This window comes from Chiloscyllium plagiosum, unplaced genomic scaffold (genome assembly GCF_037043375.1).
Source record: "Chiloscyllium plagiosum isolate Xiang-an unplaced genomic scaffold, Cpla_swu_hap1 HiC_scaffold_19, whole genome shotgun sequence".
NCBI classification, from domain to species: domain Eukaryota; kingdom Metazoa; phylum Chordata; class Chondrichthyes; order Orectolobiformes; family Hemiscylliidae; genus Chiloscyllium; species Chiloscyllium plagiosum.
In genome coordinates this window covers 34858197-34885121 of record NW_028270157.1, presented here as the reverse complement: position 1 = coordinate 34885121, position 26925 = coordinate 34858197, and the positions used below count along the sequence as shown (strand labels likewise).

General features: G+C 40.4%; 1 protein-coding gene across 3 annotated transcripts in view; it reads left to right on the top strand.

The window, feature by feature from the left end:
* The window catches only part of mdfic (MyoD family inhibitor domain containing), a 51880-nt gene that overhangs the window by 6322 nt on the left and 18633 nt on the right, over positions 1–26925 (top strand). For all 3 annotated transcript variants that reach the window (XM_043709555.2, XM_043709553.2, XM_043709556.2), the window contains exon 3: positions 8059–8193. In XM_043709555.2, the coding sequence (XP_043565490.2) occupies positions 8059–8193 (135 nt within the window). The remainder of the gene's footprint in view (positions 1–8058; positions 8194–26925) is intronic.

The window sequence follows — 26925 nt, the reverse complement described above, 5'->3', positions numbered from 1 at the left end:
GGAGAGAGTGCAGAGGAGATTTACCAGGGTGTTGCCAGGTATGGAGGGAAGGTTTTAAGAAGAAAGGCTGAGGGACTGGAGGCTATTTTTGCTAGAAAGAAGAAGGTTAACACATGACTTAATGGAGGCATACAAGATGATTAGAGGATTAGATAAGGTGGACAGTGGGGGCCTTTTTCCTCAGATGATGATGGCTAGCATGAGGGGGCATCGCTTTAAACTGAGAAGTGATAGATATTGGACAGATGTCCGTGGTAGGTTCTTTACTCTGAGAGTAGTAAGGGCATGGAATGCCCTCCCTGCAGCAGTAGTGGACTTGCCAACAGTAAGGGCATTTAAACGACCATTGGATAAACATATGGATGATAATGGGATAGTGTAGGTTAGATCGGTTTTAGATTGGTTTCACAGGTCGACGTAACGTTGAGGGCCGAAGGGCCTGAATGAGCTGTTATGTTCTATGTTATCACTTCTCTGAGAATTTCCAGAATTTTGCTCATGGCTGATGTCAGGCTAATTGGTATGCAGTCCATGGTGTGCTGTCTGTCTGTTGCTGCCTTGCTCTTGACTCTCTATGTTACATTTGCCACCTACTAATCCATAGGAACAATTCCAGAATCTAGGGAATTTTGGAAGATCACCACTACTGCATCCAGTATTCCTGTAATCACCTCTTTTAGAATCCCAGGATTTAGGTGATCAGATTGCTGGGTTGGGTCAACTTTGATGCCCATTAATTTCTCCTTTTCCTTTTCTTTAGCCCTTCCTGTTACCTACCTCTTTTTCTCTGCTTCACTCTCAATTGGCTCATGATTCTGCAGTATGTCAGGAATTCTTTATATCCTCTGCTATGAAGAAGGTCACAAATTATTTGTTTAATATCTTTGCTATTTAGAGTCAGAGTCATATTTTCTTTATTTCCCTTTTTTATTTTCCCTTGTCTCAGCCTTCGACATCCAGATTGACATTTCAGGGGTAAAAAAAGCTGGTCAGACCACAAGTCTCTCTGGTGATGCAATTGAATAAATTGAAATGATTGGACCTGGCACTAAATTGGCCATCTCACTTTGAAACAATGTAACAATGTAACCTCACTTTGAAACCTGTAAGACAAATAGAAATTGTTCACAAATGCTTTGTGTTCACTGTGCTCTTTAATATTCCTGCAAATCAGTTGATGGGGGCACCAAGATGTTAATCTTATCCAGGAGTGAAGAAACCTTCACAGCATTCTCATTTAGTTCTCCACAAGGTTCTATTTGTCCAATAATATATACTTTAACATCAGTATAATGGTGGAAGCAGTACTGCCTACGTAACCACTTGTGGTTGTTTATAAATAAATACTAGAGTGATTTTTATCCACAATCAGTGAAAATATCAGCATAACATTGGCTCGCATGAGCCCCAGAAGGTGAGAGCACATGTTCCTGATATCAGAAAGGGCGGATTGTTACATGACTGCTGGAGCATCAGGATTTAAATGCTGTTGATTGAATGATGATTTATCAGGTCTTCTGTATGTTTATACCCAAGTGCACATTTCTTTCTGGCTCTTAGAAGTTTCCTCTGTCAAAATAACACTTGTAAAAAATTGACTTAAGGCCAAATGGCCTTCGTTGACAAGGTTAGCATTTATTGCCCAACTTTAATTGTCGTTGGGAAGGAAGTGATGAGCAGCTATTGTTTATCTGGTGTTGGAATGCCCACATTGCTGTTCGTAAAGTAGTTCCAGGAATTTGACTCAATAGCAGAGGAGGAAAAATCTATTGGTCCAAGTCAGGATGGTGCATGGCTTGGAATGGAATTCAGGGTGGTGATGTTGTCCTTTGTCCTTCTAGTAGGTAGAGGTTGTTGGTTTGTAACATGGCGTTTAAAAAGCCTTGGTGAGTTATTACTGTGCATGGTACACATCACTGTCACTGTGTGGGTTGGTGGAGGAGGGCATGAATATTTAAAGGTATTAGAAGTGGTTCCAATTAAGTGAACTGTTATGTCCTGGTTAGTGTCAAGCTTCTTGAATGTCATTGGAGCTGCACTCATCCAGGCAAGGGGGGAGAATTCCATCACACACCTGACTTGTGACTTGTAGATGGTGGATTGGCTCTCAAGTGCTCAGAGGTAAGGGACTCACCGCAGTATTCCCAGCCCCTGACTTGTTCTCATAGCCACATGTATGGCTTGTCTGGTTCAGTTCCTGGTCAAATGTAACTTCCAGGATGTTGATCTTGGGGGATTTAATGATGATGCCATTGAATGTCAAAGTGAGATGATTAGATTACCTCTTGTTGGAGATGGTCAATGCCTGGCAGTTGAGGCCTGAATGTTGTCCAGGTCTTGCTGCATTTTGACACGGACTGCTTCAGTATCTGAGGAATCATAAATGCTGCTGAAATTTGTGCAAATGTCCCCACCTCTGAATTTTTGATGGAGGGATGGTCACTGAAGATGGTTCAACCTACCACATGACCTTGAGGAACTCCTGCAGAGAGATCCTGGAGCAGAGATCAGTATCTCGAACAACCTCCAGCATCTTCGTTTTGTCAAGCATAAGTCCAGCAAACATAGTTTTTTACCATTGACCACTGCTTCCCATTGACTCCAAATTCACCACACTCTTTCAAATACTACCTTAATGGGACTGATAAGGTCCTGATGAGGAGTTACTGGACTTGAAAGGCTAACACTGCATTCTTCTTACAGATGCTACCAGACTGCTGCATTTCTCCAGCAATATCTGTTTTGTTTGCTTGAGATGGCTTGGTCCAATTGGCATTTCTGGCTGAAGGTGGGTGCAAACCCTTCAGCCCCTATCTTCTGTACTAACATGCTGGTTTCCCCCATCAAGGAGGATGGAAATGTTTGTGGAGCCACCTACTTCTGGTAGTTAATTTCCCGGCACCATTTGAGACTGCGGCAGGACTGCAGAGATAAATTGGGGTCTATTGTTTGTGGAATAACTTTAGCCTAGCATATCACGTGTCGCTTGCACCTCTTGGCGGGCAAGTAATCCTGTGCTTAGCTCCATCAGGTTAATATTTTATTTGTAGATCTGCCTGGTGCTGTTCCTGCACTCTTCATTATACAAGGGTTGATCTCCAGCTGGGAGCATGATGGATATATTGAGTCATGGATACAGATTGCATCTTTGGGTCTGAATCTGCTGCTGCTGGTTTCTCAGAGTGCTCCATGAATGCCCAGTCAGGAATTGCCAGGTCTATCCAAAATCCATCTCGTTCAGCATGAGAGTGATGCCACACAACCTTCTGGAAGGGAGTAGTTCTATTCATCTCTGGGAGTGAGATTTGTGAGGGTGATTAGAGAGCTTTAGTTTTTGGTTTTTCCTACTCCCACCATGTTTTCATTTTCAGGCTTTACCATTCTAATGTTGTAAATGAGTGAATAGGTCAGTTGTTCTAAATTATTCCCTGTGCCATCCTAAAGTTTTTTGAGTGTTACTTTGTTAGTCAGGAATGTAGAGGATTCTACACTGTTTGCTTTCTTTTGAATATTCCATTCATTGCATTTTGTTTCCATTTTGACTGTGCTGCCCGCTGGCTCTGCCAGCTGCTCCAAATTGTGAAAACACAATTCTATAGGACACCATTTATGTTCATAAACACAACTTGATATTTTTAAATGTCAAGGATTGAAAATTCTTGGGAAGGCCTCTTTGTGGATCTGGGATATGTCTTAGGTCTGTCCAATGGATGGACTGCTGGCTCTCTACCAAGTTCCTGTGTCAACATAATATAGGCTGATGTTTATTTATACTCGGTTAGCATGGGGCATTTGTTTTAGCTGATATGGAAGAATTTAACTCCAACTCATTTCTCCCTGAGAACTTCACAAAACATTGCTCACTGACAACAGCAGTTTGCCAAGACCAGTTGGTTGCTTTATGAAAACACTTCTTGAAGATTTAAGGTCTTTTTTATCCCCCGTTTTGCTGAGTCCTTATGAATTCTGGTGGCAGGGACACAGTGTCACTCATGACTCCATTATTGTGTAGCTTCATCAAACACCAGTGAGAGAGCTAATTTGAAACAGAAGCAAAATGCTGGCAGTATTCATGATTGAACAGAAGGTTCTTGATTTGAAAGGTTCATTCTGTTTTTCTCTCCCCAGTTGCTGCCTGACCTGATAAGTCTTTCCAGAATTTTCAGCTTTTTAAAAAAAGTTCATGATACTTGTACTTATAGGGGTAGGTTCATAGTAATGAAGTGTATTTAAACAACAAATTCTGAATGTCATACACAAGTCTGAACATAAAAATGTGTCCTGTCTTAAGGAATTCTAATTGTTAAAATCTGAAAGAACTGCTGATGCTGTAAACAGAAACAAAGACAGAAATTGCTGGAAAAGCTCAGCAGATCTGGCAGCAAGTGTGAAGAGAAATCAGGGTTAAAGTTTCTGGTCTGATGACCCTTCCTCAGAACAATTTTCTAAATTCTAATTTCTCTTTTCTGTCTACCTTTTTTGACAAACAATTTTCATAATTGGTCATGACAGTAGTAGTTTGCCTGGACAAATTCTAGCATGTGTGAGTGAATTTTCTTGTCAGTTAGTGACAGAAATGTGCTTGCAATTTAGTGATCCTCCAGGGACATTGTTTTCCTGATTGCTGTTCTGGAGGATGTTTCCCCACAGAAAGAAGAGCATCTTTAGCAAAAAAGAAATGCAAAAGACCTCCTGAATCGAAATATGTCACTAAGAAAAACTTATAAGCGGACTTGTTAATATGAGCCAATTGATTGATTAGTCTGACTAATATGTTATCATAATGTCTTTTTAACAAAGGTTCCCTGTTTTCTCTGCGTGCATCTGCATCAATATAGTACCCTCTACCTTTGGTGGGGTTTTATCTGTTTTCTGCGTGGCAAGCAGGCATGAAGTAATCCGAGCAGAATGAGAGTAGAAATTGACTATCTGTAGGGTGTCACCTGAGAATGGAACTTTTTAAATAAAAAGTTCTGGGATTTACGTATGAAAGAACTGAAACCAACTTGGTCATTCTAAAAGATGAGCGACTTAACAAACAATCCAAGTCTTTTTCAATGTATAATTTCATTTGAATTGCACTCTAAACTTATACTATAAATTCTGTGTCTTAAGATCTTATACTCCACGACCACCTGATGAAGGAACAGCACTCCAAAAGCTAGTGTTTCCAGATAAACCTGTTGGACTATAACCTGATGTTGTGTGATTTTTAACTTTTGTACAACCTAGTCCAGCACCGACACCTCCAAATCGTATCTGTAGGGCAGAAGACCTACATGATATTTTGAAGTAGAAAAAAACGTACAGAGTTTGCACCTGCACTAAACTTTGTATATGTAAATAAAAGAATATTTTTGTACATTTAGGATGCCTAGCCCACATCATTCAAGAATCAAGACTATTAATAATGTAACCAACAGACATTAAAACATCACCATCAAAAATTCTTGAGAATTGTTATTTCTGGCTCTCCTTCTCTTCTCCCACACACATTTACCAGTCCTCCATTTCTTGATTAGTTACCACTGCAGTTGTGCCACACCATTACTGCCACCCACTCCTTCCAGTTGTCTATCCTTCTTGTTTCTTTTCCAGTTTGTCAACAGGCCTTATGCATGTGATTAATGTGGCTCTAAATTCCAAATTCCCTTCAGTAAGCTGCCTCCGGTCAGCCAGCAGCTTGGTAACAGCAAACTCTGCTTTCAGTTGTATCGTGGCTTATAGCAGCAAATTAGTGAAAGCAGTAACACATCATCATCTAAGTTTTTTTTAATTTAGCCTTGCCGTCTCTTAAGAAGTGATATAAGCAACCCACTGAACTGTGTATGTGCCACATGGTGAGTTGGAAAATAATGAAATGTTAACTCATCCATTTGGTTGAATAATGGACAGATAGAGGCATTAAAAATGAGTTGACAAGCAAATACAATAGCAGGATTTTTAATCTAAAACATGGTTCCATAAAATGTGCATTACTACACCGTCCAAAGGAGTCTGCACTGAACATAAGTAAATCTTCACACATGACTAACCGTGTTTGTGGTATTCACAGTGTCATTGCTCAATTCACTGTCCCTTTGCATAATTGCATTTTAATATAGAATTAACCTTTCTGAGAGTATCTGTTAAGGTACTCAGATTTTCTTCTTTTAAAAAAAAATAGATAAGCCAAAGTTAAAACACGCTATCTCAATAGTGACGCTAAATTTGCCATTTAAATGTTTGAGAATTGTTAGAATGTAAAATTGAGATAGTTAAAGGGTGTCCATTTTGAGGCACAGCCCAAAAAATGCATAAATAATTCAAATGATAATACCCATCATGCAATCTTTGACAGTGGAGGAACAAGGTCATATAGGATGCTAAATGTGAAGCTGAAAATGTTCTGGAGCAGCATTGACCTGGTAGTTTGCAACAAAGAAAGGTAGAATAATTACAATGGATATAAAATTGGAATGTCAGAGATTTACAGGTTTTCAATATCTGATAATCAGCATTACTTGTTCCCCAGCATGCAAACAGGATCTAGAAAAGTCTTCATAGATGTGGAAGAATTAATCATAACTGTCTTGGGGTTTGTTGAACATTCCCAATTAAATTACAAATGATTTGTCATGCAGTCTAATGTAGCTTATCCATCCAGGAAGACCCCAATAACTTCCAGATTGGTAGCCAGCTGTTTTCATATTATCTCAAGGAATTTGCCTCAAATTCTCAACCTGAAAACCCCATCCATGGTATTTAATGTGGAGAAGAACTTCTTGATGTCATTTCTGAATTTGCACTTCACTTTGAAGCTAAACCCATTGTCTTACTTTCATGTAGAAATTTGAAATTGTGTTCTAAATTTATCTTTTATGATTTTATGTGGTTCTTCAATGACCCCAAGTTAAGCTACCTATTGCAGAATTGTAAGGAAAAATATTTAATATTTAGTTAGTTACTAAATCACTTCTAGCACGTAATTGTATCCTGTTCACTGACATAATGGGGTAACAGCATTCAAGGTACTGTCTGACCAGAGCATTTTATAGTTAAAGCAGGCACGTCTTCTGTCCTTTTGCCACTATCATTTTGTATTCAACTTGCTATGTTGGTAGCTGCCCAGCTGTGATAAGGTCAGTTGAATGTTTGCTAAAACCCAAGATTTCTTTCAATTCCACCTTCGTCAATTTGAGCACAATTTGATATTTATATTTGTATTACTTGATATTTATTTGTCTTGCAAGTTTACCTTTTTTATTGATGTTCTGAGTATGTTCTACGTAACATTTGTTTAGATCTTGAATTGTATCCTTTGCAGTTACTTTCCACCCTTTCCACCATTCATGTTGTCTGAAAATTTGACCAGGTTGTGCTCAGATGCTGAATGAACATTAAAGCAGCTTGGTTCTCAATATCAATCTTTGGAGATATTCATTCATCCCATTCATCTTTATCTATTTACTGACATAACTTCTCAAAAATGATTTATTACCATCTATCCTTAAACTTTTTATTGCTCCCAGGGTTCACCCCTAATCCCCAGTCTTTCTGGTCTGAAATTGCAAGCATTATAGAATTTTATCGAACTGTCTTTCCTCAAAAAAAAAGTGGTTAATCAGAGGTTTAATCTTCAGGATTGTTATTTGTTGTTTATGTTGCTATCATATCGACAATGCCGACACTTGTGTAGCCCATTCCACCATTGTTCAGGATTGATAAGGTTGCTTTTACAATTTTTTTTTATTTTACTTTCCTATGGTAATATTTCTTGATTCTATCATTGATTTTCTTTTTTTTGTCTAGGTGTGTTCTGTTGTCTGTCATTTGATATTTTGTAAAGTTATTTTCCATCAAATTTAAGACAAAATGTATAACCTGCTAATGTAACTAGGTTGTATGACTTTTGCTCAAATGTTTGAGAAATCCCTAGTATATTTATCTTCTCATATAGCCAGCAAAAAGGAAGCATGTTCATAAAACATGTTTGTATAAACTGGAATAAACATGCTATTTTACATAGTTTTATCATTTGGAGAGCTCAGGTAAACATTGAATAATTACCTCTTTCAGATACCAATAAACATGATGAGGGGAGAGAAGTAACACAGCGGGAGGACTTACCTTCACCAGGTAACTGGCCCATACATCAGGATGCAGAGCACCCATCATCCCTGGTGAATGACACTACTGGTGACCTCATCAGAAGTAAGTGCATGGAAGGTCTTTTGACTAATGTAGTGCATTCTGGAACAAATTGCTGTCTGACAGTATTACAATAATACCACAATTACACAGAGTGGCAATATTGACATACAGTTAACTTGTGTCAAATGTGATAATGTCAGTAAAGTAACATGAATCAACGGGAATCGCTTTAACAGAATGATCGCTGTCTGAGTGCATTAACAGTTTGCGCAACTGCTACAGGTATTTGCTGAGCCAGCACTACTTTGATTACCATGCATATTGTCAAACTTGAGTGCACTTATGACGATATTTGCGTTACAGATTTGTTGCCATTGTTTTGAGGAACAAGAAAAAATGATTGTGTGCCAGAATAATTTCACAATTCATTGGCTGCTGTCTGAATGTACATATTCTCTGTTGAGGATTTAGAACAGTTCTATTCTATAAATTCCATTTCTCACAGTTCCCTGTCAAAATATTTAGGAAGGAAATTTGTACTAGTATGTACATCTTACAATATGGAAAGCATAGTTTTGAATCAAAATCTGATATTCTGCTCTTTGCTTGTATTTTTTTCAATTAAATCTACCTAAATTAATCATCATTACAATTATTTTAGAAACCAGTTCTAGAAAGTATTCTCTGAAAACCAACTCCACTGTTGAATTTTAGTCAAGCAAAATGGAAATGTGATAGCAAAGTTGAGAGATCAGCAAGGCCTATTACTGCTATTACTCATTGGCAATTATTTTTGTAAAGGAGTCTTACAACAAATATAAAGCCATAATGGACATATCCAAGGGAACTAGTGCCTGGTTTTAGGAGCCTCTCTGATATATGCTTGAAAGGAAATCCAATCTAATGGAAATGGTCATTTTGACACATTGTCAGGTTCCACTCCCTCTCATTTTGCTGGTGTTGCTTGCAAGCACTATTGGTGACCCATTCTATCACTTTAATGATGATCAAGAGTAAACTGATGAGGTGGTAATTATCTGGATTGCATTTGTCCTGCTTTCTGTGTACAGGGCAGATGTGACAATTTTCCACACTGCCAGGTAGATGCTGATGTTGTAGCTTTATTGGAATAGTTTGGTAAACAGGGACAGGACTAGTTTAGGAGCACGTGACTTCAGTACTATTGCTGGAGTTGTCGGAGGACAATGTTATTGCAGTATCCAGTGCCTTCAGCTGTTTCTCAATATTATGTAAAATGAACTAAATTGGATGAAGGCTGGCATCACTGTTGGGAGCCTCTGGAGGAGACAGATGAAATCGAGTACTGAATCAGTGTTTGTTTGTAGGTATATTATAACTACCAAAGAAGAATCATTGGACTCTGTTAATTCTGTTTCTGTCTCAACAAATGCTGAGTTTCTCTAGTGCAATGTTTTTATTTTTCCTAACCTGATGTGATTTATATGGACTTCAGTAAGGCGTTCAACAAGGTTCCCCACGGGAGACTGATTTAGCAAGGTTAGATCTCATGGAATACAGGGAGAACTAGCCATTTGGATACAGAACTGGCTCAAAGGTAGAAGTCAGAGGGTGGTGGTGGAGGGTTATTTTTCAGATTGGAGGCCTGTGACCAGTGGAGTGCTACAAGAATCGGTGCTGGGTCCTCTACTTTTTTGTCATTTACATAAAAGATTTAGATGCGAGCATAAGAGGTACAGTTAGTAAGTTTGTAGATGACACCAAAATTGGAGGTGTAGTGGACAGCGGAGAGGGTTACCTCTGATTACAACAGGATCTGGACCAGATGGGCTGATGGGCTGAGAAGTGGCAGATGGAGTTGAATTCAGATAAATGCGAGGTGCTGCATTTTGGGAAAGCAAATCTTAGCAGGACTTATACACTTAATGGTAAGGTCCTAGGGAGTGTTGCTGAACAAAGAGACCTTGGACTGCAGGTTCATTGCTCCTTGAAAGTGGAGTTGCAGGTAGATACGATAGTGAAGGAGGTGTTTGGTATGCTTTCTTTTATTGGTCAGAATATTGAGTACAGGAGTTGGGAGGTCATGTTGCGGCTGTACAGGACATTGGTTAGGCCACTGTTGGAATATTGCATACAATTCTGGTCTCCTTCCTATCGAAAAAATGTTGTGAAACTTGAAACGGTTCAGAAAAGATTTACAAGGATGCTGCCAGGGTTGGAGGATTTGAGCTTTTGGGAGAGGCTGAACAGGCTGGGGCTTTTTTTCCTTGGAGCGTCTGAGGCTGAAGGGTGACCTTTATAGAGGTTTACAAAATTATGAGAGGCATGGATAGGATAAATAGGCAAAGTCTTTTCCCTGGGGTGGGGGAGTCCAGAACTGGAGGGCATAGGTTTAGGGTGAGAGGGGAAAGATATAAGAGAGACCTAAGGGGCAACTTTTTCACGCAGAGGGTAGTACATGTATGGAATGAGCTGCCAGAGGATGTGGTGGAGGCTGGTACAATTGCAACATTTAAGAGGCATTTGGATGGGTATATGAATAGGAAGGGTTTGGAGGGAAATGGACCGGGTGCTGGCAGGTGGGACTAGATTGGGTTGGGATATCTGGTTGACATGGACGGGTTGGACCGAAGGGTCTGTTTCCATGCTGTACATCTCTGTGACTCTAACCTTCTTGATTTTTGTAGTTGTCACCCTACTTAAAATACCCAGGATCACCTACACCATTTTAAATGCTTTATGTTATCTTCAACTATTTGTTGAATAGAGCACATACACCTCCGGGTGCTTGTCTGGTTCTGTAGCCCCTTAGTAGTGTGTAATCTGGGTTAATTTTCACCCCCCCCCCCCCCCCCCCACCAATCATTCTTCCTTATAAAATTTCCTACTTCAAACTTTGTATTAAATTCTGTGTTGCAGGTCTGCACTTTGCTTTAAATTTTATCTGCCACATATCCAGCGGCTCTATGAACTTGTCTTTTACCATTCAAAGTCATTCACAATCCTCTTTCTTATTTCATGATTCCAATGTTTGTTATCTGGAGGTGGGGAAATTGTATGCTGCACACACCAATCAAGGTCATTACTATAGGCCAACGAAAGCAGTACTGCTATTAGCCCTACTGCTGGACATTGGGAGATGAAACACAGACTGGTGACCACTTTCCAGAATACCTGCGTTCTGACTGCAGAAATGACTCCCTGAGCTTCCTATTACATGCCATTTCAACACACCACCATGTTCCCTGGCCAACATCTCTGTTTTGGGCTTGCTGCAGTGCTCCAACGAAGTTCAGTACAAGCTGGAAGAACAGCATCGCATTTTCTCCATGGCAACCCTGCAGCCTTCCGGAGTTGATACTGAGTTCAGTAATTTTAGGCCTTGAGCACTTTCTCCAATGTCTTTATCCCAACCCTGCACACACCAGGCCTTGTCACTACATGGGCTGCTACCAATAGCAACCAATTGACATTAGCTGCTGTTATCCCAAACTGATTTTTACCTAGTCCTTTGTCTGCCCAACAGTTTGTTTGTTTTTCTCTCTCTGTCTCTCTCTGGGCTCCATCTCCATCTATTGATTATTCCTTTCCCCTTTCACCCCTTCATCAACCTTTTCCTAGCTACTGTTGGTTCTGAAAGAGGGTCATTGGAGCTGAAACATTGTCTCTGATTTTTCTCCACAGATGCTGTAAGACCTGCTGAGGTTTTTGCAGTTTTTTTTTATTGCTGTCCCTCCGTATTATACAGAGTTATCAGTGTAGATTCCATCCTCACATCCATGATTTGTACTCTCAATTTCCTGATTTATATGCAAGAAAACCTCTGAGAGGTTAATGGAGGTCAAACATTGGGGTTATATTTACAAGGTAGTGGCATGTGTTAAAACAGTTACAGCATCATCAAAGCGGAGATCAAAAGTTGTTTTTTTTCATGTTATGAAAGTCCGGATTTTCCACGAGGATGGAAATCCTGTTGGAAGCATGGCAGGATGAGTATGACTCACACTCGATGACGTTGATACTGACACTACTCAAATTACTGGTGTTTTGAGGATCAGTTTAATTAGGATAATTTTACATTTACTCCCCTAATTTAGAGTTCACCTTCATCAAGATAGGCCAGGTTTTGAAAAGTGAGTAATGGGAAAAGAACCTGTTAACAACAACAGTCAGTATGTTTGTTGTCTGACTATTACGTTGACATTTCCTGCTCCTCAAGTTGAATGTGCTCAGTTTTTTTAGTTCTGACCGGAAAAGCTCTTCCTGGTTCCATCACTATCTCCAGCAGGCTAAGATAAAAGGTGGGGAGGAGGGACTTGGGGGAGGGGCTTTGGAAATGCGATAGGTGGAGGGAGGTCAAGGTGAGGGTGATAGGCCGGAGTGGGGTGGGGGCGGAGAGGTCAGGAAGAAGATTGCAGGTTAGGAAGGTGGTGCTGAGTTCGAGGGATTTGACTGAGACAAGGTGGGGGGAGGGGAAATGAGGAAACTGGAGAAATCTGAATTCATCCCTTATGGTTGGAGGGTTCCCAGGCAGAAGATGAGGTGCTCTTCCTCCAACTGTCGTGTTGCCATGGTCTGGCGATGGAGGAATCCAAGGACCTGCATGTCCTTGGTGGAGTGGGAGGGGGAGTTAAAGTGTTGAGCCACGGGGTGGTTGGGTTGGTTGGTCCTGAAACGCTCCGCAAGTAGGGGGCCTGTCTCCCCAATATAGAGGAGGCCACATCAGGTGCAGCGGATGCAATAGATGGTGTGTGGAGGTGCAGGTGAATTTATGGCGGATATGGAAGTGTCCCTTGGGGCCTTGGAGGGAAGTAAGGGGGGAGGTGTAGGCGCAAGTTTTGCATTTCTTGCGGTTGCAGGGGAAGGTGCCGGGAGTTGAGGTTGGATTGGTGGGGGGTGTGGACCTGATGAGGGAGTCACAGAGGAAGTGGTCTTTTCGGAACGCTGATAGGGGAGGGGAGGGAAATATATCCCTGGTGGTGGCCTCCGTTTGGAGGTGGTAGAAATGACGGCGAATGATACATTGTACATGGAGGTTGGTGGGGTGGTAGGTGAGGACCAGTGGGGTTCTGTCCTGGTGGTGGTTGGAGGGGTGGGGCTCAAGGGCGGAGGAGCGGGAAGTGGAAGAGATGCGGTGGAGGGCATCGTCGATTACATCTGGCGGGAATTTGAGGTCCTTGAAGAAGGAGGCCATCTGGGTTGTACGGTTTTGGAACTGGTCCTCCTGGGAGCACCAAGATTGGGACTGATCTGATCTGATTATGATCTCATCTCGACGTGCCTGTCTGCTCCTCTCCTCCATATACCTTGACTGCGTTGTCAATCAAGGATCTATCTGATTCAGCCTCAAATAAATGCAATTACCTCATCTCCATTGCTTTCTAGGGAATAGAGTTCGACAAATTAATGAGACAGTGAGGGCAGGGAAGTAAAGACCTCCTCATCAGCAATTAAAAGGCAGACTCCTTATTCTTAAACTTTGTGATCTCTATTTAGAATCATAGAGTCATAAAGATGTACAACATGAAAACAGACCCTTGGTCCAACCCGTCCATGCCGACCAGATATCCCAACCCAATCTAGTCCCACCTGCCAGCACCTGGCTCATATCCCTCCAAACCCTTCCTATTCATATACCCATCCAGATGCCTTTTAAATGTTGCAATTGTACCAGCCTCCACCACATCCTCTGGAAGCTCATTCCATACACGTACCACCCTCTGTATGAAAAAGTTGCTCGTTAGGTCCCTTTTATATCTTTCCCCTCTCACCCTAAACCTATGCCCTCTAGTTCTGGACTCACCGACTCCAGGGAAAAGACTTTGTCTATTTATCCTATCCATGCCTCTCGTAATTTTGTAAACCTCAATAAGGTCACCCCTCAGCCTCTCCCGCTCCAGGGAAAACAGCCCCAGCCTGTTCAGCCTCTCCCTATAGCTCAAATCCTCCAATCCTGGCAGCATCCTTGTAAATCTTTTCTGAACCCTTTCCAGTCTGAAAAACAACCCTCCACCACCACCCTCTGTCTTCTACTCTTGAGCCAGTTCTATATCCACATGGCATGTTCTCCCTGTATTCCATGAGATTAGATTAAATTACAGTGTGGAAACAGGCCCTTCGGCCCAACAAGTCCACACCGACCCGCCGAAGCGAAACCCACCCATACTCCTACATTTACCCCTTACCTAACACTACGGGCAATTTAGTATGGCCAATTCAGATCTAACCTTGCTAACCAGTCTCGCATGGGGAACTTTGTTGAATGCCTTACTGAAGTCCATATAGATCACATCTACCGCTCTGCCCTCACCAATCCTCTTACTTCCTCAAAAAAATCAAGATTCCCATGCATAAAGTCATGTTGACTATCCCTAATCAGTCCTTGCCTTTCCGAATACATGTACATCCTGTCCATCAGGATTCCCTCCAACAACTTGCCCACCACCAATGTTAGGCTCACTGGCCTATAGTTCCCTGGCTTGTCCTTATCACCCTTCTTGAACAGTGGTGCCACGTTAGCCAATCTCCAGTCTTCCGGCACCTCACCTGTGACTATCAATGATACAAATATCTCGGCATAAAGCCCAGCAATCACTTGTCTAGCTTCCCACAGAGTTCTAGAGTCCACCTGATCAGGTCCTGGGGATTTATCTACCTTTATGCGTTTCAAGACATCAGCACTTCCTTTTCTGTAATATGGACATTTTGCAAGATGTCACCATCTATTTCCCTACAGTCTATATCTTCCATATCCTTTTCCACAGTAAATACTGATGCAAAATACTCATTATTTGCTCTCACAAGAGGCAGTATTTCCTTGGTACCCACCCTGTCAAATACCCCCAAGAATCATTCTTGTAAACTGCAATATGTACAGCTCAACCTTCTATCATATATAAGCCTTTCATCTCAGGAGTGAGTTGGGTTAATGTTCTCTGAACTGCTTTTCAAGGAATTGTACTATTATTCCTGTGTATGGAGCCAAAAATCTACACATTACACTCTATGTAGTCTGCCTAATGTCCTATGCAAAGGGCAAACCTTCCCTATGTTTATATTCCATTCATTTTTCAATATATGCTAACATTTGTCTTGCAGGTCACTTGCTGTACCTGCATACTAACCTTTTGTGATTCACGTACTCGCGGGTCCATATCATTCTGTACCACTGAGCTTTGCAATTTCTCCACTTAAATAGTAATTTCATCAATCTTCTGCCTGTCAAAATGGATAAGTTCATGTTTTCACACATTTTGCTCCACCTGCTAACTTTTTGACAACTCTGTTAACCTATCTACCCTTTTGCAGACTTTCTACCTTCTCTTGATAACTTACTTTCCTATAATTCTTGGTGGCCTTGGCAAATTTGCCAATCTATTTTTAGTTGTTCATGGGCATTGGCTGGTATGTCTACCATATATTGCCCATCATTAATTGCCCTCAAAATGTGACGACTTAGGCCATTTTAGGGAACAGTTAAGAGTCAACCATATTGTTATAAACTTGTAAACCAGACCAGGTGAGGATAGTCCAGGTAAAGATTTCCTTCCATTGAGGACATTTTTGTGACAGGTATTTTCATGGTCACTATTAAATCAATAGTTTTTTAATTCCAGATTTTTCATTGAATCCAAATTTCCCAGCCTGCAATAGTGTGACTCCAACCCACTTTGCCTGGACATTTGCCTAGGATGCTGGATTACAAGTCAAGTGCCACCACCTTCCTATGTTTGGTCCTTTCATCCAAGTCATTGACATAAATAATAGATAGTTATGGAACCAGCACGGATCCCTGTGGCACACAGGTTGCAGTTTGACAACCTGAAAATGATACGACATTGGGTTATAGTCCAACAGGTTTACTTTAAACTGCAAGATTTCGGAGCCTGAGGAAGGAGTGGGGGCTCCAAAAGCTTGCCTTTGCTTTTGACTTTGACCACCCCTGTCCAACACCAGCACCTCCACATCATGAAAATGATACATTATCCCTAATATTTTTAATATCCAGAAGTGCTCTGATACAAAACTGACTTGTTTTCCCATCACCAAATCACCTGTGTTTTTTCTCTCTATCTATTAAGTATCACCAGTAAATCACCCGTGTTTTCCAATTGATTCATTTACATGCAAATCTCGTTCAGGACGATGCAAACCGTCAAAGGTGAGGAAGATGTCGGGAGACGGCTAAATCAAAATGGAGTTAAAAGATGTCTGCCTTCTGTTAGCTAAAGAATCCTAATCCCCTACATTATGTAACTTATCAAATGCCTTTTGGACATGGAAAGCATATTAACTCTGCCACGATGATTTTATGAGCGTTCTATTTTGACTTCCTTCATAATAGTTCTAGTAATTTCCCTATTCATATGTTGGGCTAAATGATTGGTTGTTTACTGTTTTCTGTCTCCCTCCTTGTTTGACCAAAGACATTACATTTGCTATTTTCCAATCTGGTGTGGCTATTCCAGAATCAGAGGAATTTTGGAAGATAATAAGCAATACCTCTATCTTTGTAGTCACTTTGTTTTAAGGTCCTAGGGTGTAGGCTGTCAGATCCTGAGGTCTTGTTAGTCTTCAGGTCTCGTTGCTTTTCCAAGATCATTTTCCTTGATAATGGTGATTGTTTAAGTTCCTTCTTTCTGTTCGTCTCTTGATTTTCAAGTAACTTTGGACAATGAACTCCATCTTCAACACTGAGAACAGACACAACATGACACTCTTTTAACATCTCTATCATTTCTTTGTTTTCCATCAATTCCTCAGCCCCTCTCCAGAGGACCAAATCTAGACTGACTTTTAAAAAAAAATTTGAATGTTTATTGAAACTTGTATCATAGTGTTTTATTGCTATGAGTTAGCTTTCACAAACTCTATTATTTCTCACTTTTGGTTTAGTAATTATTTACTGGGTTTCAAAATGTGATCACTGCGGCACGGTGGCACAGTGGTTAGCACTGCTGCCTCACAGCGCCAGAGACCCGGGTTCAATTCCTGCCTCAGGCGACTGACTGTGTGGAGTTTGCACGTTCTCCCTGTGTCTGCATGGGTTTCCTCCGGGTGCTCCGGTTTCCTCCCACAGTCCAAAGATGTGCAGGTCAGGTGAATTGGCCATGCTAAATTGCCCGTAGTGTTAGGTAAGGGGTAAATGTAGGGGTATGGGTGGGTTACGCTTCGGCAGGTCGGTGTGGACTTGGTGGGCCGAAGGGCCTGTTTCCACACTGTAATGTAATCTAATCTTACCACAAATCTTCGCAGATTTGTTCGGTGTTTCTTTTGATTTGAGACAATTCTCAACCTTTTGCAATGGATGTTGCATCCTTCGAGTCAATAAATACTTCTTTATGATGTTTGCCACTGCAGCTCCCTTGTCCTACCTTTTCACTAGTTGTTCCAGTTTACTTTGGCTCTCCCTTCATACTCCCTTATTGAAGTTTAAAACACATGCATTAGACCCACAATTTTCACCTTCAAACTGAAAGTAAACTTGATCATAGCATGTTGCCTAAAGGCTGCATTTACCATAAGATAAAGACAATTCCAGTTGTCTTCAGAACTTGCCCATTGCTATTGTTTCAATCGTCAGCATCATACAATAAAGGAAAATAAGGTTCTGATGAAGAGTCACTGGAATCAATGTTAACTCTGCTTTCTTCTCACAGGAGCTGCCAGACCTGAGTTTCTCCAGCAATTCCTGTTTGTTTCAGATCTCCAGCATCTGCAGTTCTTTGTTTTAATATAGGAAAATAAAGTTGTTGAAGATAGGGGTGTTGTGAATGAAATGTTTGTTCAAAAGTGAGTAGAAGTCTTGTGTGGCAGACAAATAAAGGTAGAGCAATGCAAGATCAGTTCCTCTGTGGATACACCAGAGAAATGGTGGTGGACGAACGTAGTGTGGTTGACTGTTTCAACATCTCAAAGGTTGGGATATGATTAAAAGGGCCCTATTATAGGTGCAATTACAGAACATGCCTTAGACATTGATCACTAAACTGATGATTGTAGTGATTGTAAGGAGTTCAGCCAGGTGGACGTCATAGAATTTGAGTACCCTGTTTGGGGTTGTTAACCAGATGTAAACAGGAATGTCAGAGATTCTGCTCAGTCTAGGAGCTGGCTTTAGAGGTTTTGGGAATAGAAATTTTCAGAGAGATTAGCACTCAGTTGGGTGTTCATTACATTCAAAGACATGGAGAAGACAGAGAATTTGTTGATAGCTTGATATTTCAAGAGGATGAAGGGATACAGAGTGACTTTAGCAAAATTGGAGCAAGGGTATGTAGTTGGTTTGGAAGGAGATTTAGGTGCTTTTTAATGGACCTCCAAAGAGATTGATATGATGAACATTGGTGTGGAGATAGGGAAATGGTTTACTAATGTGTGCTCAGATTGCATAGGGAAGGGGTTGTGGCTGAAGATATAAATAAAAATGCCCATCTGGTCATTCAGCATTTACAAATTCTTTGTGGTTAAAAGCCTTTTAAAGACCACTTCAAACTGCAGTGGTAACTTTTCTCTGTAGAGGTCTTGTATTATCTATATATTTTTGGTAATTTCTGTTTTATTTTCAGTTTTCAGAATTTAAGGGTTTTTTAAAATGCTGTTTGGATGATCTGTATGGTTGATTTTGATTTTTGAGGAAGTGTAATTCATAAAATATTCATATTTAGCACTGGACAATGTTGGATTGTTGAAAGAGGGTTTGCAATAAATCTTATCTTGGAGTATTGCAGTGGGATCTGTTTGCCTTATACAATTCTCCACCCATTTTAATCTGCAAATATTACGGTCCCAGCTGATTTATTATTATTATTATTATTATTATTATTATTATTATTATTCAAATCAGATCCCAGACTGAAATGTGGATTGATAAATGTTTTTGTTTTAATGAGGTAGCATCTCGCTGAAACATAAGCACACAAAGTTGCAGATTTTGTTTTAACAATAAAACATGTTTATTAACTGAAAGAAACAATAAAATAAAACAAACCAAACCATTTACTTCTAACACAGACTTATAAACACAAAGTGAAAATGTAACGACATTAGTTCCAAAATACTCATTTATAAATTCCAAAATGAAACAACATCAAAGCACCCCTTTTGCAGTACTCCCACTAGGGAAAAAAAGGCAAGATTTAGTAGGAGTGACTTGTGGTCAAGGCTATTTTACAGGTTGGGAAGAATGAGAAAGGATTGTGCCATGATATGGATTATTTCACTTCTTTGGGGGGGTAAAAGCGTAATTGAGAGATTCAAACATGCAGTGATGGGATAGATGATATGGATTTCCACATGACAGCATACCAAAAGATAGATGAGTAGTTAGAGATTGGTGATTGATTGATTGATTGTTTGCGAGGACAAAGAGATCAGGAAGGTAATGATGGAAGATTTGAAAAGTACATGGACAGTCCAAGAGGAGAGAGAACATTTTACAATATCAGCAATCGTGGAGACCCCAGAAGGAAAGTTAGGTGGCAGCATGATGGCACAGTAATTAGCTCTACTGCCTCACAGCATCAGGGACTCTAGTTTGATTCAGCCTTGGGTATCCATCTGTGGTGTTTGCATGTTCTCCCTGTGTCTATGTGGGTTTCCTTTGGGTGCTTGAACAATCTATGTTTGTTCAATAAATCATTTAACTTGCATGAAACCATAAGTTCTGTGTCTTATAATCCTGCTCCACAGCTACCTGATGAAGGAGCAGTGCTCTGAAAGCTAGCATTTCCAACTAAACCTGTTGGACTATAACCTGGTGTTGTGGTATTTTAACTTGAGAACTGGGGAACCTTTAGATTGGTTATCAACTCTTTCTATAATCACGCCTGTAAATTAAGTTAACTCAACTTCTGTTTTACAATTAAACTGTCCAGGTCCTTGTGCTATAAAGCAACAGTTGTGTTCCTGTACAATCTCATGCTATAGAAAATTGCACTATGGGAAACTGCTGCAGAAAATTGCGCTGTAGAAGATTGCTAATAGAAAATCGCTATATCCGCTCAGAAAGTTTGCATTATCTAAGCAACGTCCACCATTTGTTGATCGCATTATAGTCAATTCATGCTGACGAAACACGCATTATAGCAGAGTGACTTGTAATTAAAGTTTAAAAGGCGTTGTTTAGGCATGCTATAGGTTTGATTTATGTGGCTGCATCAAGGGATAATATATTTGAGAGAGAGGATTCCAATAACTGGTTTAATGAAACTAATTTGAAACATTAGAACATCTTGTAAGATGGAACAGTCCCTCAATTTATGCAGTGGGTGCCATAATACTAAAGGTTCTGTCTTCCCTGCTGCCTACCATGCTGCTTTTTAAGTGAAATATCAATTGGTAGATACTTCAATACTTCAGTAAGATGTTATTGGGGTAACCTTACTTAGACAAGGAATGGCAGGTGGCTTAGCTTTGAAGGGTTTCATTGACTTGTGACCATTCCATAATAACACAGTTAGAATGGTCAGAGTACACATAGGACCTTTAACAAGTGAGAAGGCTTCCAGGTCCCGGATTTGATGGATGGAATGGCCTGGTCTATGGTACTTGCCAGAATGATCTCTTCCATCCCTGTCAGCTGATTGGGATGTTGAGCCAAAGCTGGCAACCCTGAAGAGTTTTCCTCCGTTCACTTTTCCTCTTATCCACCTAATTTTATGTTTTAGGGATTGGTGAGTGCGTTGGACCAAATAATTGCAGTTTTTGATTCAATTTGACCAGTTTTCAAGAGATAGGCTTCTGGGTGTAGGGGGAAGGGGGGAGTGCGGTCACCACATTGCTTACTTTCTGGAAGAACCTTTTTGTTCTCTTATTTGGATAAGTGGGTTTGGCCTCCATTTTGTCAGACTCTGGGCTCCTCTCACATGAAAGTCTGTGGTCGAAGGAACTATGTCATCTAGGTAGCAATCTGTAAAACAATGGATAATTGACTTGCTGGGTTTGTTATCTCTGTCGAGGGCTGGAAAGTTTGAACTTGGGAGAGAAAGAAACTTTATACCATGAAGTAACCACAGCCTTGATGTTTCTTCGACAAATATTATTTCTAGCAATTCTGATATTCTCAACCACTTGTTCAATTTACATTCATGGTTCTGCAATTTTCTTGTGGTTTGTCATATAAAGTATACAATTAGCGGATGTGGTTACATTTGTTCGGTTTAATTTTGCTGTACTCACAGCCATATAGCACAGAAACAGACCCTTGGTCCACTCATCCATGCTAACCAGGTATCCCAAACTTAATTAGTCTCATTTTCCTGTGTTTCACCCATATCCCTCTAAAACTTTCCTATTCATGTATCTATCCAAATAGCTTTAAAATATTGTAACTGTACTTGCATCTACCACTCCCTCTGGCAGTTCGTTCTATGTACCTTCTGTGTGGAAAAAGTTGCCCTTCTGGTCTGTTTTAAGTCTTTCCTCTCTTAGCTTAAACCCATGCCCACCAGTTTTGGACTCTCCTACACTTTGAAAAAGACCTTGGCTATTCACCTCATCTATGACCCTCAGGATTTTATAAACTTCTGTAAGGTCACCCCTCAGCCTCTGATGCTCCAGGGAAAATAAATCCCAGCCTGTCCTTATAAGTCAAACCCTCCGGATCCAGCAATATCCTTGTGAATGTTTTCTGCACCTTCTCAAGTTCAACAGCATCTTTTCTATAACAGGGCAAGCAGAATTATACAGAGTATTCTAAAAGAGGCTTTCCCATTGGTTTGTACAGCTGCGACATGATGTCCTAACTCCTATACTCCGTGGTCTGACAAAGAAGGCAAGTATTCCAAATACTACCTTCACCAACCCAGCTACATATACGGCACATTTGTGAAATTATTTTCAAAGCTTATCTGTGGTGCAAAAAAGTGAATGTGACTCAATAGTTACTTTCAAATTGACTGGGGCTTAATAATTTATGAAAATGTCAAACTGATGTATATAAGTGCAGGAGAATTCTTATTGCATTTCAAAATGAAAATCTCCTTTCTTCCTGTTCGATGTAAGTGCTACTGAATTTGTCCATCTGGATTGATGTATGATGCTAGCTACATCTACAACAGCAAAGGGCAGCAAAATATAATATAGATCAATGTGATACTATCCTTGACATTTGCAGCTGCTCACTGCAATGCTTCTTTCTTTAATGTCTGTCTCTGCAAAGGTTTATTTTGTAGGGTCAATTTTCTGCTCCCGTGTACAAAGTGCAGGGGGTTTGGAATTGTCATCAAATGTTTGCTAAATGTATTACAAATTTGAAATCTGAGCTTGATTTGGACATTTTTGTTCTCAGCATATTGAAGGGGATGTGGAAAAGATTAGTGTACAGATGTAGTTTCTAGAGCAGTTATAAAGCCATAGGAATAAGAGTAGGTCATTTGTCCCCTCTAACCTGCTTTGCCATTCAAAGGATCATGGTTGATACCATTGAAACAAGGGTCCAAGGGCTAAAATGGCTTTCCCCTTTTAGGTAAGTTCTTCAAGCTTGCCCATCGATCTTTAAAAGTCTTTTGACAAGTGTGTTTCCCATGCTTTACATCCATGTATTTACAGACTTAAGTGACTGGTGTGTGCTCCCAAGAGACGCAGGAAGGAAAACTAACTTAATTTCTTTTGTTAAAGTGCAACTTTCACAATTGTAGAACGTGTCTGATCAAATTGCATCTATTTGATGCTCTCTGGCTATTCTTTAATTTCCTTGTAGGTGAGAATGTATTGGAAATATTTACAGCAACAGTAGTCATTGGTTTCAGTTTCAATCTGGCTGAATAGTAAATAAATGTAAAATTCTGAAAGCTGAAGAGTATAGTTAAGAATACTTCAAGAGTATTTAAATGCATGCCGTTTTTAAACTTCACAAAGTTTTTGCTTTCACCTGCTGATCATCTGTTTCATCACCCACTTTCATGCCAATATAAAGCAATAAGTTGCTGGAGCTTCCTGTTTCACGTTTACACTTTTTAACAATCCCCCACCCTGTGCTCAAAATCTGATGGAAGAACTTCCCGAGATCCAAATTTCAATATTTGAAAATGCCATAAATAACTTTTTTCATTTAGACCTTTTTATAGAGTAAAGTTCTTTTGAATTCTGATCTCCTGTGAAAAGTAACTTTATAACCTATTTCTTGACCACATAAGTTTTATATGTTTCAGATCATATGAAGTGTATGAATCAGGAGCAGGAGTAGGCCATTACTTCATGTCTGTCCCTCCATTTGACAAGATCATGGCTAATCATTGTTGTGGTATCCATCTATTCTCCTGTCTCATCTTTATCTCTACATTTCCTTGCTAACCCATGATGCCTTCATCTATCAGGTGTGTATGTAACTCAGCCTTGAATAAACTCCGTGACCTAGCCTTTTTAGGGAAGAGAATTCCACAGATCCCCTGGTTCTCCTCCGGGGAGAAAAGAAAACTACTAATCTCTATCATAAAAAGGAGACCTTCATGTTCTTAAACTGCATCCCACAGCTGTAGTCTCCCTCAGAAGAGGAAACATCCTCAGTGCTTAACTTAGGCAGAAGTGGGTACTGCAGATGCTGGAGATTAGAGTCAAGATAAGAGTGGTGCTGGAAAAGCACAGCAGGTCAGGCAGCATCCGAGGAAAATCAGCGTTTTGGGCAAAAGCCCTTCATCAGGACTCCCTCAGTGCTTATCCTGTCGAGTTGCCTCAGGATTTTATCTAATTCAATATGATCACCTGTCATTCTTCTGAAGTCCAGTGATTATAGGCCCAACTTATTCAACCTTTCCTCATAGGTCATTTCTGAGATAAAAGGCTTATGAGGCTTTTCTAAACTGCTTCTCATTAAAATTATATATATTTTCTCAAAGAAGGAAACCAAAACTGTGCATCGTACTTGGCCTTGGTGAGACCACATCCTCGTGTACAGCTGCAGTAAAACATCTGTTCTGTTGTATTCCATTCCTAATGCATAAACCTCAATGTTCAACTTTCCTTGTGGTTCCTGCAAATTAATATTTTGCTGATCATATGCCAGGATGTCCAGATCCCTTAGTATTGCCAATTTCTGCATCTCTCTCTCCATTTAAAGATTCAACTTCTTAAAAAATTCTTTCTCCCAGAGGACAAGTTCACATTTACTCACGTTTTATTCCAGTTGCCAGTTTTTTTTTTTTTGTGCACTCATTTTAACCAATCAATCTACCTTTGCAGGCTGTTGAACAATTACACAACAGGAGGCGGCCATTTGGCCCATCATAAGCTTGTCAGGCAACAAAAATCCAATTGCATTAAGCCCATTTTCCAGTGCTTGACCCATAACCCTGGAAACTTTGGCAACACAAGTGAATTTCTAATTGTTGCTTAAATGTCACAAGAGTTTCTGACTCAAACACCCTTTCAGGCAGTGAAGTGCAGACTTCCAAAACCTCTGAGTGAAAGAAAGTTCTTCTCCACTCTCTCCTTAACCACATCCATATAAGAAAGGGAATTCCTACACCCCACAGTCAGTGTGAGGAAATTTCAGCAGAGTGACACGAAAGCTGAGTGTGTATGTTTTTGGAAATTTGAGTTTAAGTGGGAATTTGGTGCAAAGGGGGACAGAAATGATTTCACTAAAGTCTACTGCAGGAAGTAAACTTTCCTGAGTGAGAGGTCAGTGGGAAAGAATAAAAAGTATGAATCAAGAGGCCGAACCACAAGAAGACCAGTGGCAGAATGATGTCACAAACCACAACAAAAAATGGAGGAGCTGAATATTACTTAACTGAAGAAAGGCTGCAGAAAGCTACAGCACAGTGATTTGACAGTCTTCATACTTAAATTTCAAAAAAGCCAGCATTCAAATTAAGGAGGTAAAAGGGAAAGTAGGATTTTGATTGCCAAGGGGATCAAGGGTTATGGAGAGAAAGCTGGAGAATGGGTTTGAGAAACTTACCAGGCACGATTGAATGTAGGTAAAAACAATGACTGCAGATGCTGAAAATCAGATTCTGGATTAGTGGTGCTGGAAGAGCACAGCAGTTCAGGCAGCATCAAAGGAGCAGTAAAATCGATGTTTTGGGCAAAAGCCCTTCATCAGGAAGGGTGGAGAAAGTGAAGTCTGCAGATGCTGGAAATCAGAGTTGAAGAGTGTGGTGCTGGAAAAGCACAGCCGGTCAGACAGCATCCAAGGAGCAGGAGAATCAACGTTTCAGGCATAAGCCCTTCATCAGGAAACTGGTTTGAGTCTGCTCCACTATTCAATGGGCTGAATGGCCTAATTTCTGCTCCTATTCTTATGGGAAGCAAGTGGACTGTTGGCCTTTATTTCAGTGGGATTTGAATCTAAAAATATGGACGTTTTGCTATATCTGTACAAGGTAATAGTCAAACTACAACAGGAATACTGAACTGTTTTGGGCCCCTTATCAAAGGAAAGATACACTGGCATTGGAGGCAGTTCAGAGAAGGTTCACTAGAGTGATACCAGGTGTGGAGGGACTATCTTATGAGAAGAGGTTGAGTAGGTTGTCTCTTACTCATTGGAGTTGAGAAAAATGAGAGGTGACCTTACCGAAACATACATGTGTGTTTGAAAACTTGACAGGGTAGATATGGAAAGGTCGTTTCCCTTATGGGAAAATTTAGGACCAAAGAGCATAATCTCAGTAAGGCGTCAAGACAGTGATGAGGAGGAATTTGTTCTGAGTGTAGTGAATCTGCGGAATTTTTTATTGTGAAGGCCTGTCAAAGCTCGATTGTCTCTCTCATCCTTGATCAGATCTAACAATTCGTATGGGATTCAAGGGTTACAGGGAAAAAACAGGAAAGTGGAGGTGAGAATGATCAGACTGGCCATGATCTTGTTGAATGCCCGGGCAGACTTGGACTGAATGGCATGCTTTTGTTCCTGTGTCTTTGGTCTGAAAGTAGACTACCATCACTTTTTAATGGCAATTTGGGATGGAAATAAATGCTGGCCAAGCCAATTTCACCCACATCTGGTGGAAAAAAAAATCAAAAACGTCTATAATCAGCACAGAAAACAAATTTTACTGAATGTTTTTCACCTCTTATAACTTTAATTTAACAATCCAATATCAGTCAACATAAATTACACCCGACCATGACATATATACTAATTCAACTTCTATTGAATATTGAACTTGTAATAAAAAATATAACATATGTTTCATGTACTCACTGGACAGTGCCCCTGGACTAAATGGCACCAATTCCAACTACAAAATCCTTCAAAGCAATGAACATCAGCAGAATTCCAGTTCCTTTCATTTTGATTTTAGTGACTGCTCCCGACCAGCTTGACTTCAGAGGCAATGTCTTCAAAATAGTGCATTTCTCCAGATTCTGGGCAGCTCTGCTCCCAGCAGTCTCTATCTATTGACACTAATTTTGAACAATTGGTGACAAATCTGTGAATTGTGGGGTCAGGCTTGGCAGTCAAAAACCAGCTGTAGCAACCACTGACTTTGTTTATTCCCGGCTCCAGGACCAACTCTTCATTTTCTGCCTGTGCTTCACCACTGGCTGATCTGAACATGGTTGGCTCTTTATCTTGCATTTGTTTCAAGCAGCTTTAGTTTCCCCAAAGTTCTCGAACTTCAGGTTTCCTTTTGGCTTTCATCGCCACAAACTTGAAGGTTCAGTTTCCCTTTTGTTCAGGGTCTGACTCAAAAAAACAGAATAAGGTTTGAAGCTATTGTATGTGTGCCTGAAAGTATTAATACGGAGGGGTGCTATAAGGCTGTCATGTCATAAGAATCTCAGTGATAAGGTTGAACATCCCAGTCCTCCTCAAAGTCTGTGTAATGATGTCACTCGATCCTTGTGATCTGTTGGGTTGTA